The 13456-nt window shown below is 39.0% G+C and overlaps 1 protein-coding gene across 4 annotated transcripts in view; it reads left to right on the top strand.

The window, feature by feature from the left end:
- clec16a (C-type lectin domain containing 16A) overlaps positions 1-13456 on the top strand; it is a 52524-nt gene that overhangs the window by 7968 nt on the left and 31100 nt on the right. For 2 of the 4 annotated variants that reach the window (XM_026165481.1, XM_026165478.1), the window contains exons 6-11: positions 1975-1980; positions 4008-4131; positions 4251-4425; positions 6135-6185; positions 7421-7537; positions 13120-13420. In XM_026165481.1, coding sequence (XP_026021266.1) covers positions 1975-1980; positions 4008-4131; positions 4251-4425; positions 6135-6185; positions 7421-7537; positions 13120-13420 — 774 coding nt within the window. The remainder of the gene's footprint in view (positions 1-1974; positions 1981-4007; positions 4132-4250; positions 4426-6134; positions 6186-7420; positions 7538-13119; positions 13421-13456) is intronic. The other 2 variants (XM_026165480.1, XM_026165479.1) reach the window with 2 other exon arrangements.

A 13456-nucleotide genomic window follows, 5' to 3' on the forward strand; every position in this document is an offset into this window, starting at 1 on the left:
TTCTTGTGCACATTATTGCATCTGCACATTTTTAATTCTAAACTGTTGCTGATTAACCTAATTAGTTGCAAAATGTTCTTCCAACTGTTTCTTTGTAGCACCAATTACTCTACCAGCTTCTTACCTCCCCCCTCTTCAAACGTTTTTGATATCAGTTCCTGCCATCAAATTAAACATTATTCAGTGCTTTTCATGAGAGTTAAACTTTTCGGTTTTAGTGTTCGGGTTGAATCTGTCTTCTACTGTGAATAAAATAAGATTGGATTTATAAGATTTGCAAATCACTGCATTCTGTTTTTATTTACGTTTTGCTGGATATCTTCTTCCTGGTTATACGCATTAGCCTTTTTAGGAGAATTATTCATTACAAGATTTTGTCCAAGCGATGTTGTTATTTATAACCATGACATGCATTTACTTTTTATAGAATTCTAACTGGATATGATAATATGAATATTAGAACTTTTTATCCACACTTGCAAACTAAAACTATTTATTCTTAACGTTTTTAAGATTCTCGTGTTATTCTTTATAGTCCCTGGAAAGCTAATTGAATGCTTTTACACTTAAGATTTCATTAAAAGTAAACAAGAAACATTTTGATGTAAAAATTTAAATTAGACAAAATAGCAGACTTGTTGTAGTTTTTTTGTTTTTGTTTTTTTGGTTCTAATAAAATTACCTGAGGTTTCAACACACAGGGTTAAAGTTCACAATAAGTCGTGGTAGAATAAACGTTACAATCACCATACTGTAAAGAGACTCTTCACACAGTCCAGCACCATGCACAGTTAGGTGTTGAAATCCCTTCACCTGTAGCTCTGTCATGCGGGGGGCTGCAGGTCTTTCAGAAAGACTACAGAAAGCAGTAGCAGTCTGAACATCGACACCTTTTCAGCAGCTTTTTCAGCAGCAGTGTTTCTCCTTCCTGCCATCAATGTGCGATCCTTGTGCGTCCAAGCTGTCTGCATTTCATTGCAGGGGAAGCTGGTATTGCCTTGTATGGTTTTGGCTTCTCTGTACATGTCATGCTTATTGCCACCTTAAATGAAACAGCTGCTCAGTGTAAAGGCTTTAAAGTCTCACAAGCTGTTGCTTTGTGTCCGTATCTGTCCGTCTCGTCCCGCATGTAACACTTTGTTCTGTACAACATGGCTTTCTTCCGCCGTCCATAACATCCTGATTCTAACTCCCAAAGGTACAACTTTTTTGAACAATATAAGAACAAAAGTCATTTATAAATCAATGTAGTATTAAAGGGGATGTGTCATTGCTAAACTGACCACGGGCTATGCTTTAATAAGGAATCTTTAAAAGCATCATTTTAATGTAGCAACTCTGACTTCAAGTCTGTGAGATTGTCATGGGACCACCCACAACATCTGAATTTTAGACTGCCTACTACACTTGTGCATAATAATAATTTAATTGTGGAAAACCCTTTGCTGATTTAATAGTTGTAATTAGTTGGATTTTTAGAGTATCACAACACTAAAAATATTGCAGTGAAGGTTACTTCGTATTGATGCTCCTTAATGATTCCTTAGGACATGCCTTGCAACAGATGGCCACCTGAAAAAGGATTTAATTCAGAACCCAAAGCATTTAGTCATTGCGTAGAATCAAGTTTTCTAATTGCGCTGATTTTTCAAGTAATGTAACTGTTCTTTTTGGGGGTGGGGGCTGCTTGTTTCAGTGTCTGCTGTTCACATAATCCTCCGTAAAATCCCAAAACAAGTTTTAAATATGTACATTACATATGCAACTCCTTTTCCAGGTGTGCCCTTGCTATTTTTTAATAAATGTTTGTGAGGTCGTTCCCAGCCTCCACCCCTCCACAGCCGCCACTTTACTCACATTGAACCTGTGTCTGTTTCCCCCCCCCCCTCTCCTTTATCAACAACCACTCTTCCTCTTTTGTCTCTCCCCTCCCTCTTCCTCCTCTTTCTGCGCGTCCCATCTGCCTAACTCCAGTTTCATGTAAGTTGGTTCCATTCATTCAGTCTTTTTCTCAGGGCTTGGTATCCTGTTCAGTTTCTTTACAGTTACTCTTCTTCATGTGTTGAATGATGTCAAGACACCTCAGCTCTATAGTGTTAACTTAGTCTGGGGGTTTTGGGGGGAGCTTTAATGTGAATTGTTACCCTGCCCTGCTTGCTCCTAATGGTGTATTTGTTCTAAATGTATGGAGTATTAGCATAATTCTTTTCAATCATTCTGTATCATCCACTTCATTCATGCAGTAAAAAACAGTCTCATTTTGTTTCTTGGGTTTGTTGTTCCAACGACCTAATTTTCAGCTAAGCCCCACATGTTGGTTTTTATTTTGGTGATGGGCTCAACAGTTTTGATCACTGTGGTTATTTAGTCAGTGTCTCCCTATCCATTGTGTAATTCATGAATTTAATTTGGCTGCTCATGCATTACTTGTCTCAATTTGACCTGTCTGGATTGGAAGTATAATAACCATGTGGTTTTATTTGCATTTTGATTTTCCATGAAAAAGTGTTACTATAATTCGACTGGTGGTGTTTACTACAGGATGTTGCTTTTGTCATTCACCTAAGTCAACACTTAAAGAACATTTACTTCTGTGTTTCTTTTGATTGTCTGTTTTCCCCTGAAAAACCCTTGTATGTTAAAGTTCAAATTAAATTAACAAAAACAAAAAACAAAAAAAAGTCTATTATTGGAGGAGTTCAGTGTAACTGTGCTTGTTAAAGTTCTGCAGTTAGACCCATAAGCACCAGAAACCATATTGACTTGACCAGATTTTTTTTTAAACAAGTTTTTTTCTCTAAATAAGCAGACCTGCAGAACTTTGATTGCATTGTCAGGTTTTAAAAAAACATTTTCACCTTCCAGTTAACTGTGAACAAATTCACTTTGTTCTGTGTATATTTGCCCCAAATAAAATCTGCGCTCTAACACTGAAAGGCTCGCAATATAATAGAAATAAAAATTATTACAGCAATAGGACAGATAGTTTCTTATTTTCTAGTATTCTTCCCCAAGACATGGCTAAGCCTCAATCTAATCTGACTGCAGGCAGTGCAGTGGTTAAAGACTGACCGATTTATCAATAAAAGTTATTTGATGATCCAGAAGTATCAGCATTTTTAATGACCAATAAATGTAATGTTTAAGTAGTAATGACAGAGGAGAAATACTTTTCAGGCATGCTTTCAGCATTGATGTTTCATAGTTTGGCCACCAGAGGGCACTCTGCACCTGCCTCTTGACAAAACACGTGAACAAATGATCCAAGTAGAATGTTAACAACTTAAATGATTCTTTACTAATAACAGATGTTTAGGAAACTTTTTCTGTTTTGTTTGCCTGGAAGAAATAAAATATCAGCAAATATCAGTGTCAATATTAGCCTTAAAAATATCGGTCAAATTCTAATTGTGGCTAATAATCCTGGAGCTGCCTTTCTCTAAGCAGACGTTAGGAGCAAGCCGAAGAGGTCAGGCCCATCCTTCAAAGCTTTTTTTTATCCTTCTTTAAATTTGCAGGCCTCAGTTGAATAGCATAACTTAAAGCAGGAAATCAGACTGTGCACCCATTTGATGAACACTCATTCCACCAATACAGTGGTAATCCCAACATATGTAAACACACCTAATGTGTGAAAACTGCTCTTACCTAAACTGGCCACCTCTCAAGAGGGTGCATCTGGAAAGCTCAGGCCACAAGCTTGGGTTAAACAGAGCAAAAACTGATTGGCAAAGCATTTTATTCTTGACTAATTAACATATAAAAGGGAAATTCATCTGGCCTTATTGATAGTGGATTGACAATTTGTGTCCTTATTTTGACCCTTTGGGTATTTTTTTTAAAATAATTAATTTTTTTTAAATTTTAATATGCTTTTAAATGTGTATAATTATCTGGTTATATTCTGGTATTCCTCGAGGATCACATGTTTTGTGTACACATGAATGAGTCTTTGTATTTGTGGAACTGACCTTGATAATAACTCTCCATGCCTCTACTCTCTCTAGTGGACAACCAGCACATGCTGCACTACATTCGAGATAAGACCGCGGTCCCATATTTCAGTAACTTGGTCTGGTTTATCGGCAGCCACGTCATCGAACTGGACAAGTGTGTACAGACGGATGAAGAGTAAGTGTTTTTCTCACTGTAGCCTCTAGATGTCAGCAGTGTCCTTGTTTGAAGCCTTGATCTGGCTCATGCTTATTATTCTATGTTATATATATTTATTTATTTTCTGTCTGTCTTAGACATAAAAACAGGGGGAAGCTAAGTGACCTGGTAGCAGAGCACCTTGACCACCTCCACTACCTAAACGATATCCTCATCATCAACTGTGAATTCCTTAATGACGTTTTAACCGACCACCTCCTCAACCGTCTCTTTCTGCCACTCTATGTTTACTCTTTGGTCAGTCCTGAGACGGTACGTTACTCTGGAGTGCATTTCTGAATACATCTGGTTAGACTGATGTTCACAGGTTCAAAGTTGAAGTGTGTGTTGTGTTAAAGTGGTTTCCTCCTTTCATTTCACACATGCAGTGTAGTACGGTTCTGTTCCTAAGCTAATTATCAAGTTGAAAAATTAAAAAGTTGAAAAATGTTCAGTTTGCAGTAGTAGTTTTTTTTTCTTAGCTTGATTAATGACTAACCAGTGGTTTTGCTTGATCACCTCAGAAAAGCTATGAGTTAGAAGTTACGGTTAGGTTAGGTATTTGCCAGTTTGTGCAGGTGGTGCTGTGTGGGTGACATAGAGGTTACCACTAGGTTTTGAGTTCAAACCATTCAGGGGCCTTTCCATGTGGAGTTTGCATGGTCTTCTGTGCCTGCATATGATTTGGTAAAATCTTAAATTACATAGAACATAGAAAGTATCCCATATGTGTGGTGTAAAGTGCTTCGATTGGTCAGTAAGCCTTTTAATACTCTCTCCCTCTATCCCAATAACACTATATATCATTATAATGCATTTTCTATAAATTCAGTGAATAGTTATGTAATCACCGTATGAAAAGTACTATTTCTTTTTTTACATTTAAAGTAAATAATCAAAAATGAAATAAATATGGGCCTTATGTGGCATTATCCCGTAGTGCAGGGGTGGGGAACTCCAGGCCTCAAGGGCCGGTGTCCTGCAGGTTTTAGATGTGTCCTTGATCCAACACAGCTAATTTAAATGGATAGATTACCTCCTCAACATGTCTTGAAGTTTTGCAAAGTCCTGGTAAACAACTAATCATCTGATTCAAGTGTGTTGACCCAAGGTGATACCTAAAACCTGCAGGACATCGGCCCTTGAGCCCTGGAGTTCCCCACCCCTTCCAGATTTACACACTAGATGACCACACACAACTTCACTCTTCACTCTGGCTATCATTACTGCTCCTGTATGGTTGTCGGGAAACTTGACTCAAATGCAGAGTGTCCTAGCACACTGTTAAGTTCATTCAGAGACGTGTTGTTCTGTTCTTCCACATATCTTTTGCATAGTATGCTGCATTGCAGACACTCCTAATATAAATGAGGCAACTCGGCTTGTGTGAAGTGTTTTCAGCTGGGCATCGTATACCTGGGGTCGAGTGTTTTGACCAATGCATGAAACCATATATATTTATGAATGCAAGTTGTAATGACTAGTTATCTTGATCTTTATTATATGGTGTGCCACAGAGAAAGCCTATTCTAACATTTAAATGTAAAGTTTAGTTCGAGCACCTGACAGCTAATTTTTGCTTCTCATTCATAAACTCTGCATACTATTTTACACCGTGGTGACTATTGCAAATCGTCATATAAAGCAATGAAAAAATATTGCAACATGTTTTGCAACAGCACAATGTTTCATCATCCAGTGTGTTGTGTCATATCACACAGCCCTAACATATCTATAAAAAAACAAAGGTGAGCTGAAAAGATTATATTCCAGGTGAAAGCGTAATTATTATGAGTTATAAATGCAGATAGTTGAACATTAGACAGTTAAAACACTGTTTAAATCAAATTTTGACATGATAAATGTTTGCAATATGGGTCATGACTGTTATATTCGTACTACTAAATGATTATCACACACATTATGTTCTTGTTGTTATTATATATCACCTTAAATCTTCTTGTTTCTTTCTCTCTCTTTAGTCTGAAGAGCGGAAGATCAACCCTCAAGTGTCCCTTTATCTGTTGTCTCAAGTAAGTTACACACACACACACACGCCTGCCTGCTGACACTCTTGTGAGTGTAATCTTGCTGTGGCTGCTTAATCCGGTGGTGTATTGTCATACAGTCAAGCTGCTCTTTGTAAAGCCTTTTCTACTAGCTTTATTATGTGAATAATGGAAATAAAACTTTACTTTATGCTGCATTAGTTATTACTTACACCTTATTATTACTTGCTTTAACCAACTTTTACCTCCTGGACTGTCTTAGTTCTGCATGGAATACATTCAACAAAAGTCCTGGAAATATTCCTGAGATTTTGATCCATATTGACATGACAGCATTACAGGTGCTACACATCTATGATATGAATCTCCCGTTCCACCACATTCCAAAGTTGCTCTGCTGGATTGAGATCTTGTGACTGTGGAGGCCTTTTGAGTGCATTGAACTCATAGTTATGGTCAACAAACCTGCTTAAGATTATATGAGCTTTTTGACATGGTGCGTTGTCCTTCTGGACACAGCCATCAGAAGATGGGTGCACTATAGTCATAAAGTATCAGCAACAATTTCTCCCGCACCAGAACTACCAGGAGCCTGAATTGCTGATACAAGGCAGGATGGATTCATGGAGAAACTCATCAGACCAGATGATATTTTTCCAATATTATGTTGTCCAGTTTTGTTGAACCTATGCTCCAAATTGTAGGCTCAGTTTTCTGAGTTTTCAACAAGTGGTTATTTGAGTTACTGTTATCGAAGTTATCGAAGCAGTCTGGCCACGCTCCTATGACCTCTGACATCATCAACAAAGCAGTTTCTCCCAGAGAACTGCTGCTCACTGGATATTTTTGTTTTTAGAGATTATTCTCTGTAAACTCTAAAGATGTTTGTGTGGGAAAATCCCAGCAGATCAGCAGTTTTGGAAATGGTCAGACCAGCCAGTCTGGCGCCAACAGCCACGTTCAGAGTAGCTTAACTCACCCCTTTCCCCTATTTTGATGCTTGGTTTGAATTCCTTGCTCATGTTTACATGAATTCCTGCCAGGTATTTGCATTAACACACACTTAATAAAGTGGCCATTGACTGTAAATCGTGTTAACTAAAGGGAGCCAGTTATATTTGTGTAATTTGCAATGCTTACATGTTGGTGCAGATGATCATGTCTAAATGAATTTTTAACAGTATAATTTATTTTCTAATCAGCTCTAGTGGCCCAGAAACTGATTTTACTTATTTTGTGTTTATGTTCTTGTTTTTCAGGTGTTTCTAATCATCCACTATCAGCCACTGGTCAATGCCCTTGCAGATGTTATTTTCAACGGAGATCTGTCTGTATTCACCACACCGACAGATATTCACAGCACGCACAAGAGCACGGTAACACACACACACACACTTTGACTGTATATGTTAATGTACTGTAAACTGTACTGTACTGTAACAGGTAAAACTGTGAGTGAGTACAGCATACAAACAAGAAATGTGCACACTCACACCTACGAAGCAACCGCATGGACACATACACAACACACACACACAGTTGTGTTCCAGAAGTGTGCGTAGGTGGTTATGAGATCGAAGGGTCATGGTTTTCTCCATGATTCACCCACATCAAGGCAGCAATATGCAAATTACTTGACTTTTCTTTTTCTTCCCTTTCCATTTTTTGAACACTCCTGATTCCTGTCGTGCTCTCGGTCTTCCTGCCACGGCGTTGGATAGCAGCATTCGGTTTCCTTTTACTGCTCCGTGCCCTTTAATTTCCATCTGCATATTCTTGTAATTTCCCTCTTCTTTTCTGCCACCGTTTTAATCTTCCCCTTTCATCACCTAATGTTCCCCATCCAGTTCCCCTCACCTCTCATTTTCTACTCTTGATTCAGTTTCTCTTCCTTCATCGCCCCGCCCCTGCTTCTTACATTTTTTTTTTGACCATCTGCTTTTAAAGCCAGGTGGGTGTGCCGAGGTAGTGAGCGTTTCTGAGAACCCTTGTGGTTATTCTCTGTGCTGAGTGTGTGTGTCTGTGCGTGCGCGCGCAAGAGCTCTCTGGCTGTTGTAAGAAACGGCCTACCTTTTCAGTGAATATAACTAGAGGCGTGATGTCTTCACAGCTTTGGTGTACCACAACAGGAGGCAGCCAGACCCAAATACGTACCTGCCAGATATTCATTCAAGATCACTTTCCCTGTTTATAAATTTTTCTCTTAAGTAAAATCAAGTAGATTAACAAATCATATTTGTTGTGTTTATCCATGAGTTACTGTTTTCTTTTTTTACCGGGGGTAATTTATTTATTTTTTCCGTTCCACTAGGCAACACAAATTTGCGTTTGCACATTAATTATTCTTTTTCTGACTGATTGACATTGATAAGATGGATACCGGTGCAGGTTGTGTGATTTACTGGCATTTACCCTGCAGCAGTGTATTTGGCATTTTGTTCTGGTGCATGTAAAAACGCTAATGAGCAGATTAGTGCAGCGAACAAGTGTTATGCATGCCACACATTTGTGTGACATCACCATGGTTAATTGAGGAAGTTCTACTAACTATTCCTAAAGATGCCAAGTAGATACTCAGAAGTTGCACTCGTATCTGCTAAATCACATGTACCGTGTTATAGATTGATTTATTGTAGATAAAACAGCAGACATATGAGGTATGGGCTCTGTTTTTGCGCAGGTGGTCAAATGGCACCTCCTGTTCGTCTTTGATGTGGCAGGAAATTAGGTCACATGATGGAACACTGACAGAGCTGGCTCACCTAACCCAGATCTCTTTCCTGGAAGAAGTGTTTTCTCTCTCTTTCTCTCACACTTTTGTAGATGTGTTTACTTGCAAGTGCACCAGTTAGATACATGTTTTTGATATTTGCATGCATGTGGCAGTATTTTTTTTTTTTTTTTGCGTAACGTAAGTTCGTGCAGTTCGTTTACTGTGCAGGAAAATTGGGTTTATCTTTTGACCTGCAAATGGCACCCTACTTTCAAGCGGGTGTGTGTTTGTAGATATGTCGTGCATGCTCCCTGACCTCCAGTAATTTCTCAGCATTGGTTTAGACTGCGAGTGGTTTACCAGAATATAGTCAGCTAGCAGGTGTGACACGCACACACACATACATGCACACACACACACACACACACACATACATGCACACACACATACACACACACACACACACACACACACACACACGCACACACACACACACACACACACACACTGATACTGGTTTGTGGTTTGTCTCTGACAAAATACACACTGTGTTTTTAGCAGTAACTACAATGTAATCCTACCAGTAACACACAGTGTATGTGAGTATTTTTAAAGCATGGGAAAAAAAACCTAATAACTAAGGTTTTCTGAATTTTAAATTAAAAAGCGTGAAATAAAATAATAGTGGCAACATGTTTAAGACTTTAATTGTTACAAGAATACCTTTGTGTCATAAGAAATTAATAAAAAAGAAAGAAAAGATGGAGGAGAAAGGGCCAAAGCGAGGGTTTTAAATGATGTATATAAATATGCAGCTTTTTGCTGTGATTCATCCACAATACCTTCACCAGAGGTTGATGGAGAGAAACTGATACTGGGTTTATCCTAGGCACACATTTGAATAAGGAGGATGGTTTCAGACACCTGCTCGTATGTAAGTGCATGTATGTTTTGACGTGGTCACGTGCTCATGTTTGTGTTTGGTGGTTTGTGTTAGCACAAGAACTTCAGTGAAATCAGGCCACCCAGTTTCAGTGTGAGATACAGAGTTTTCTTCCTCTCGGTGTAAGAGCAGGTGAATCTTTTCACGAAATGAAACCAGAGAGAAAGGATTATCTTGGAATTCAGTCCTGTTTCGCATCATCCCTGAAGCCATTAAAGTGTGTGTTTTGTATAGTTTTATAGCCACTACCATCATTATTGTAATTCCTTAATAATCTGATAAATACTTAGTAAATTAATTGCTAAATCAGAGGATGAATGAAATATATCAGTTCCTTTTACGATGTTCCGTAGTTCCTGTTTTTGCAATGAGTTGTTGAAATAGTGGTTGCTCATTTGCAAGTGCACGGTTAGCATATGTACAAGTAGTCCCCATGAGCCCCTCTTACTTGATACTGAAATCTTTTTTTATTTGCAAGGGGAGCCAATCAGAGGACCGATGGCTTAAAGGAAAAAGTAAAGGAGCCAAATGGCTTGTTTCAAACAGTGAAGGATTGCACCAAGGTTTGATAAAAGATCAGGAAGGATGCTGTTTCAACTTAATCCTGCTAAGCTTCTCTGGTAGAACATAAAGCTGAAAATACATGGATCAACGTGGATCTCAGAAGATACCTCGTCATCATTTTCTTATAATTTCTAATAGAGAAAAAGTGCTGATAACAGTAGTTGCTCATTAAATATCAATCAGTTAGTTAATAGATTAATTTGCTAATTATTGGCTTTATACAGTAATCACCCACAAATTTAAGCTGTTTATAAAACCCTAAACCAGCTCTGACCTATAAGGACATGGTGTGCAGAAATGTTAACACGGGTAACACATGTCGACGTTACATCAACATGAATATGAGACGTTGTTTTCCACTCTTAACTGTTTGGTCAGCTGTTTGTTTAACTGTAATCTTACCTGAAGTCATAACTCCGTCAGACTAGACTATTAGTGCTGTATGTAGAAAATGAACTAGAGGATCATCAAGTTTTGAAATGACTGCTTTATGATTACTTGCAGTCTCTGAAACGTCCTGGAGTTTCATATTCATGTGCAGCAGTAAGGAGTTTGTGATTAAAACGTGCAACAGGAAGATTGTCACAATTACACATGTTATACTTACTGTAAGTGACAGCCCTAACAGCACTGCTCAGCATTTTTTTTTATCATTTACGAGTTGTTTCCTGTGGGATTGTGTGCATGTGCATTTTGGTGTCGGTTTGGGGGCTGTATGTGGAAAGTGGGTTTCTCAAAGTTCGAGTATGGCCACACAGAAGGGCCTCAAAGCGCGTGTGTGTTTTTGTGTGTGTGTGAGAGGAACTAGTCCAAAAATGTATGAAGTGGGAAGTGGCTTTTTGATTAACATCAGTGTATGTTTACTGTAAGACTTTGTAATTAGTGTGACAATAAATAGACACAAGTAAAATTATATATAGATGGAATTAAATACGCAATTTCTGCAAATACTTGTGTTCATGTGTTAATTTTTTTTCGGGGGCTTATCGCATTTCCTGTTACCACCTGACAGCTTTCCTTTGTTGTTTCTCTTGTTTGGACCACTGCCTATCTTTTGCCCTGCCAAAAAGACTTAAATACATGATATCTAGTTTACATAACTGATTTTAATTGCCCTGCAAGTGGGGCTGTTGGATATAACGATATATATCGGATGACGATATAAAAACATCTATCGTTTCATTTTACGCTATCGTTTGTTTCGTGGTGTCGCAAAATAAACTGTTTACGACAATATTTCTTCATGGTTTTGATGGTCACTGTAGTGGCTATATTAATTTCTTAAACTTCTCTCTTTCTCTTATATTTAATATAACCACACTACGAACGGACAAGCGCCTGTTTTTATGCGTTGTGGTTACCAACAATGACGGTAACAGCATCGCGTGTCCGCTTGTTTATGTTCCACATAAACCTTTCATAGTAAAGCTCAAGATCCTGTTGAGACTTTTCAAAATAAACTGAATCACGTGAAAGAGCAGATTATTTACGGATGAGAATTAAAGAGCTGTCAGGTGCTAAAAAATAAACCTTAGACTCAAACGTTAGAACAGGCTTTTCCCTGCAGCACGCCGTGTAATAAATACTCACAAAGAAAACGGCGGCCGTTACACCTTTTGTCTAAAAATGTATAGTTTCATGCATCGGTTAAAAACACTCGACTCCAGCTACATGACGCGCAGCTGGAAACACTTCCCGCAAGTCGAGCTGCCCGAGATTCACAGAATTTACAGAAAATGTTACATTTTTGTGATTTATATCGTTATCGGGCCGATAGAATTCTTATATCGGGATATGAGATTTTGGTCATATCGCACAGCCCTACCTGCAAGGCTTTCTCTTTGTGCACCTCTGGGCTGCTTTCTGTGCATCTGCTGTTTTAGATGGATGTCCTGTTGTGAACACACGTGTGAGTGTTCACAGTCAAATTTCTGTTTTGCAGAAGTTTGAAGTCTACATACTTGACATGCATATCAGCAGTCATCATTGCTGGGTCTCTAGCTTAGAACCCAGAGAGCAAACAGCAGCTTTGAGCATAGGAGTCAAGAATTTATGAGTCTAAAGATGTTCGGTCAGGTGAGGAGTGCAGTTGGGAACATTTTCAACAGCTCATACGGTTATTCATAGAGTCATACTGCTGACTCGAAGTAATGACTACTGACTACTCTGATATCCTGAAGCATCTGAAAGAAATGACTCAAACTTTGTTACAAGCCATCAAAACATTGTACCCCAATCGCATTGCATTTAAAGTGCAAGAATTTTTAAGCTGCACCAATGGACTCTTCTCTCAACACCAGCGGTGGTCCTCTGATTTGAGCTTGAGTTTCTTTTTCTTTTCCAAAAGGAAACTCTTGAGGCTCTCTGTTTTGAAACAGTGGAGAAGTTCAGGCTTGCATTGCAGATACACATGTGAAACTTGTCAGAACTGGACTTCCACAGGTTGTTTTAAAAATAGCATCAGCACTGAAAACAGCCTAGAGGTGCACAGTGAGACAACCTTAAAAATTTTATCGACCACAAATCAGAACATCAGGAATTCCTTTGGCTTTTTATGGAAAAGTTTTGTATCTGTCTTTTGGATTGCAGCTCGTACATTTGTGATGTTATTTTTAAAACAGTTTTGAAGGTTATGGTTATGTGTTGTTGACTAAAATAATAACTGAGTGATCCACAGGTGATATATTCCTTTTCTCCTCATACCCTGGCCTCTGTCCTGTTTTGCTTCTATCCATCAGGCAAGTGCGGGAGGTATGCGCCGCTTCATCAAGCCTCCGGAGTCTCTGGAGCGCTCACTGGAGCTGTCCCGCCATCGTGGCCGCAAAAGAACACAGAAGAGGCCAAACTACAAGAACCTGGGCGAAGAGGAAGATGATGAAAGGGCTGGGGGCGGAAGCAGCAGTGCAGGAGGAGGACTAGAAGAGGGCTGGGATGATGACAGTGGCAGAGGAGGAGAGAGGGAAAAGGGAAAAGGTACAGAGGGAATAGGAGCAGGTGGGAGTTCTAAGGGAAGCAGAGCGAGTGGGGAGACGGCGGAAGGTGAGTGTGTGTCTCGCTGGACACAGCAGTACAGGA

This window comes from Astatotilapia calliptera, chromosome 4, assembly GCF_900246225.1.
Source record: "Astatotilapia calliptera chromosome 4, fAstCal1.2, whole genome shotgun sequence".
NCBI lineage: Eukaryota > Metazoa > Chordata > Actinopteri > Cichliformes > Cichlidae > Astatotilapia > Astatotilapia calliptera.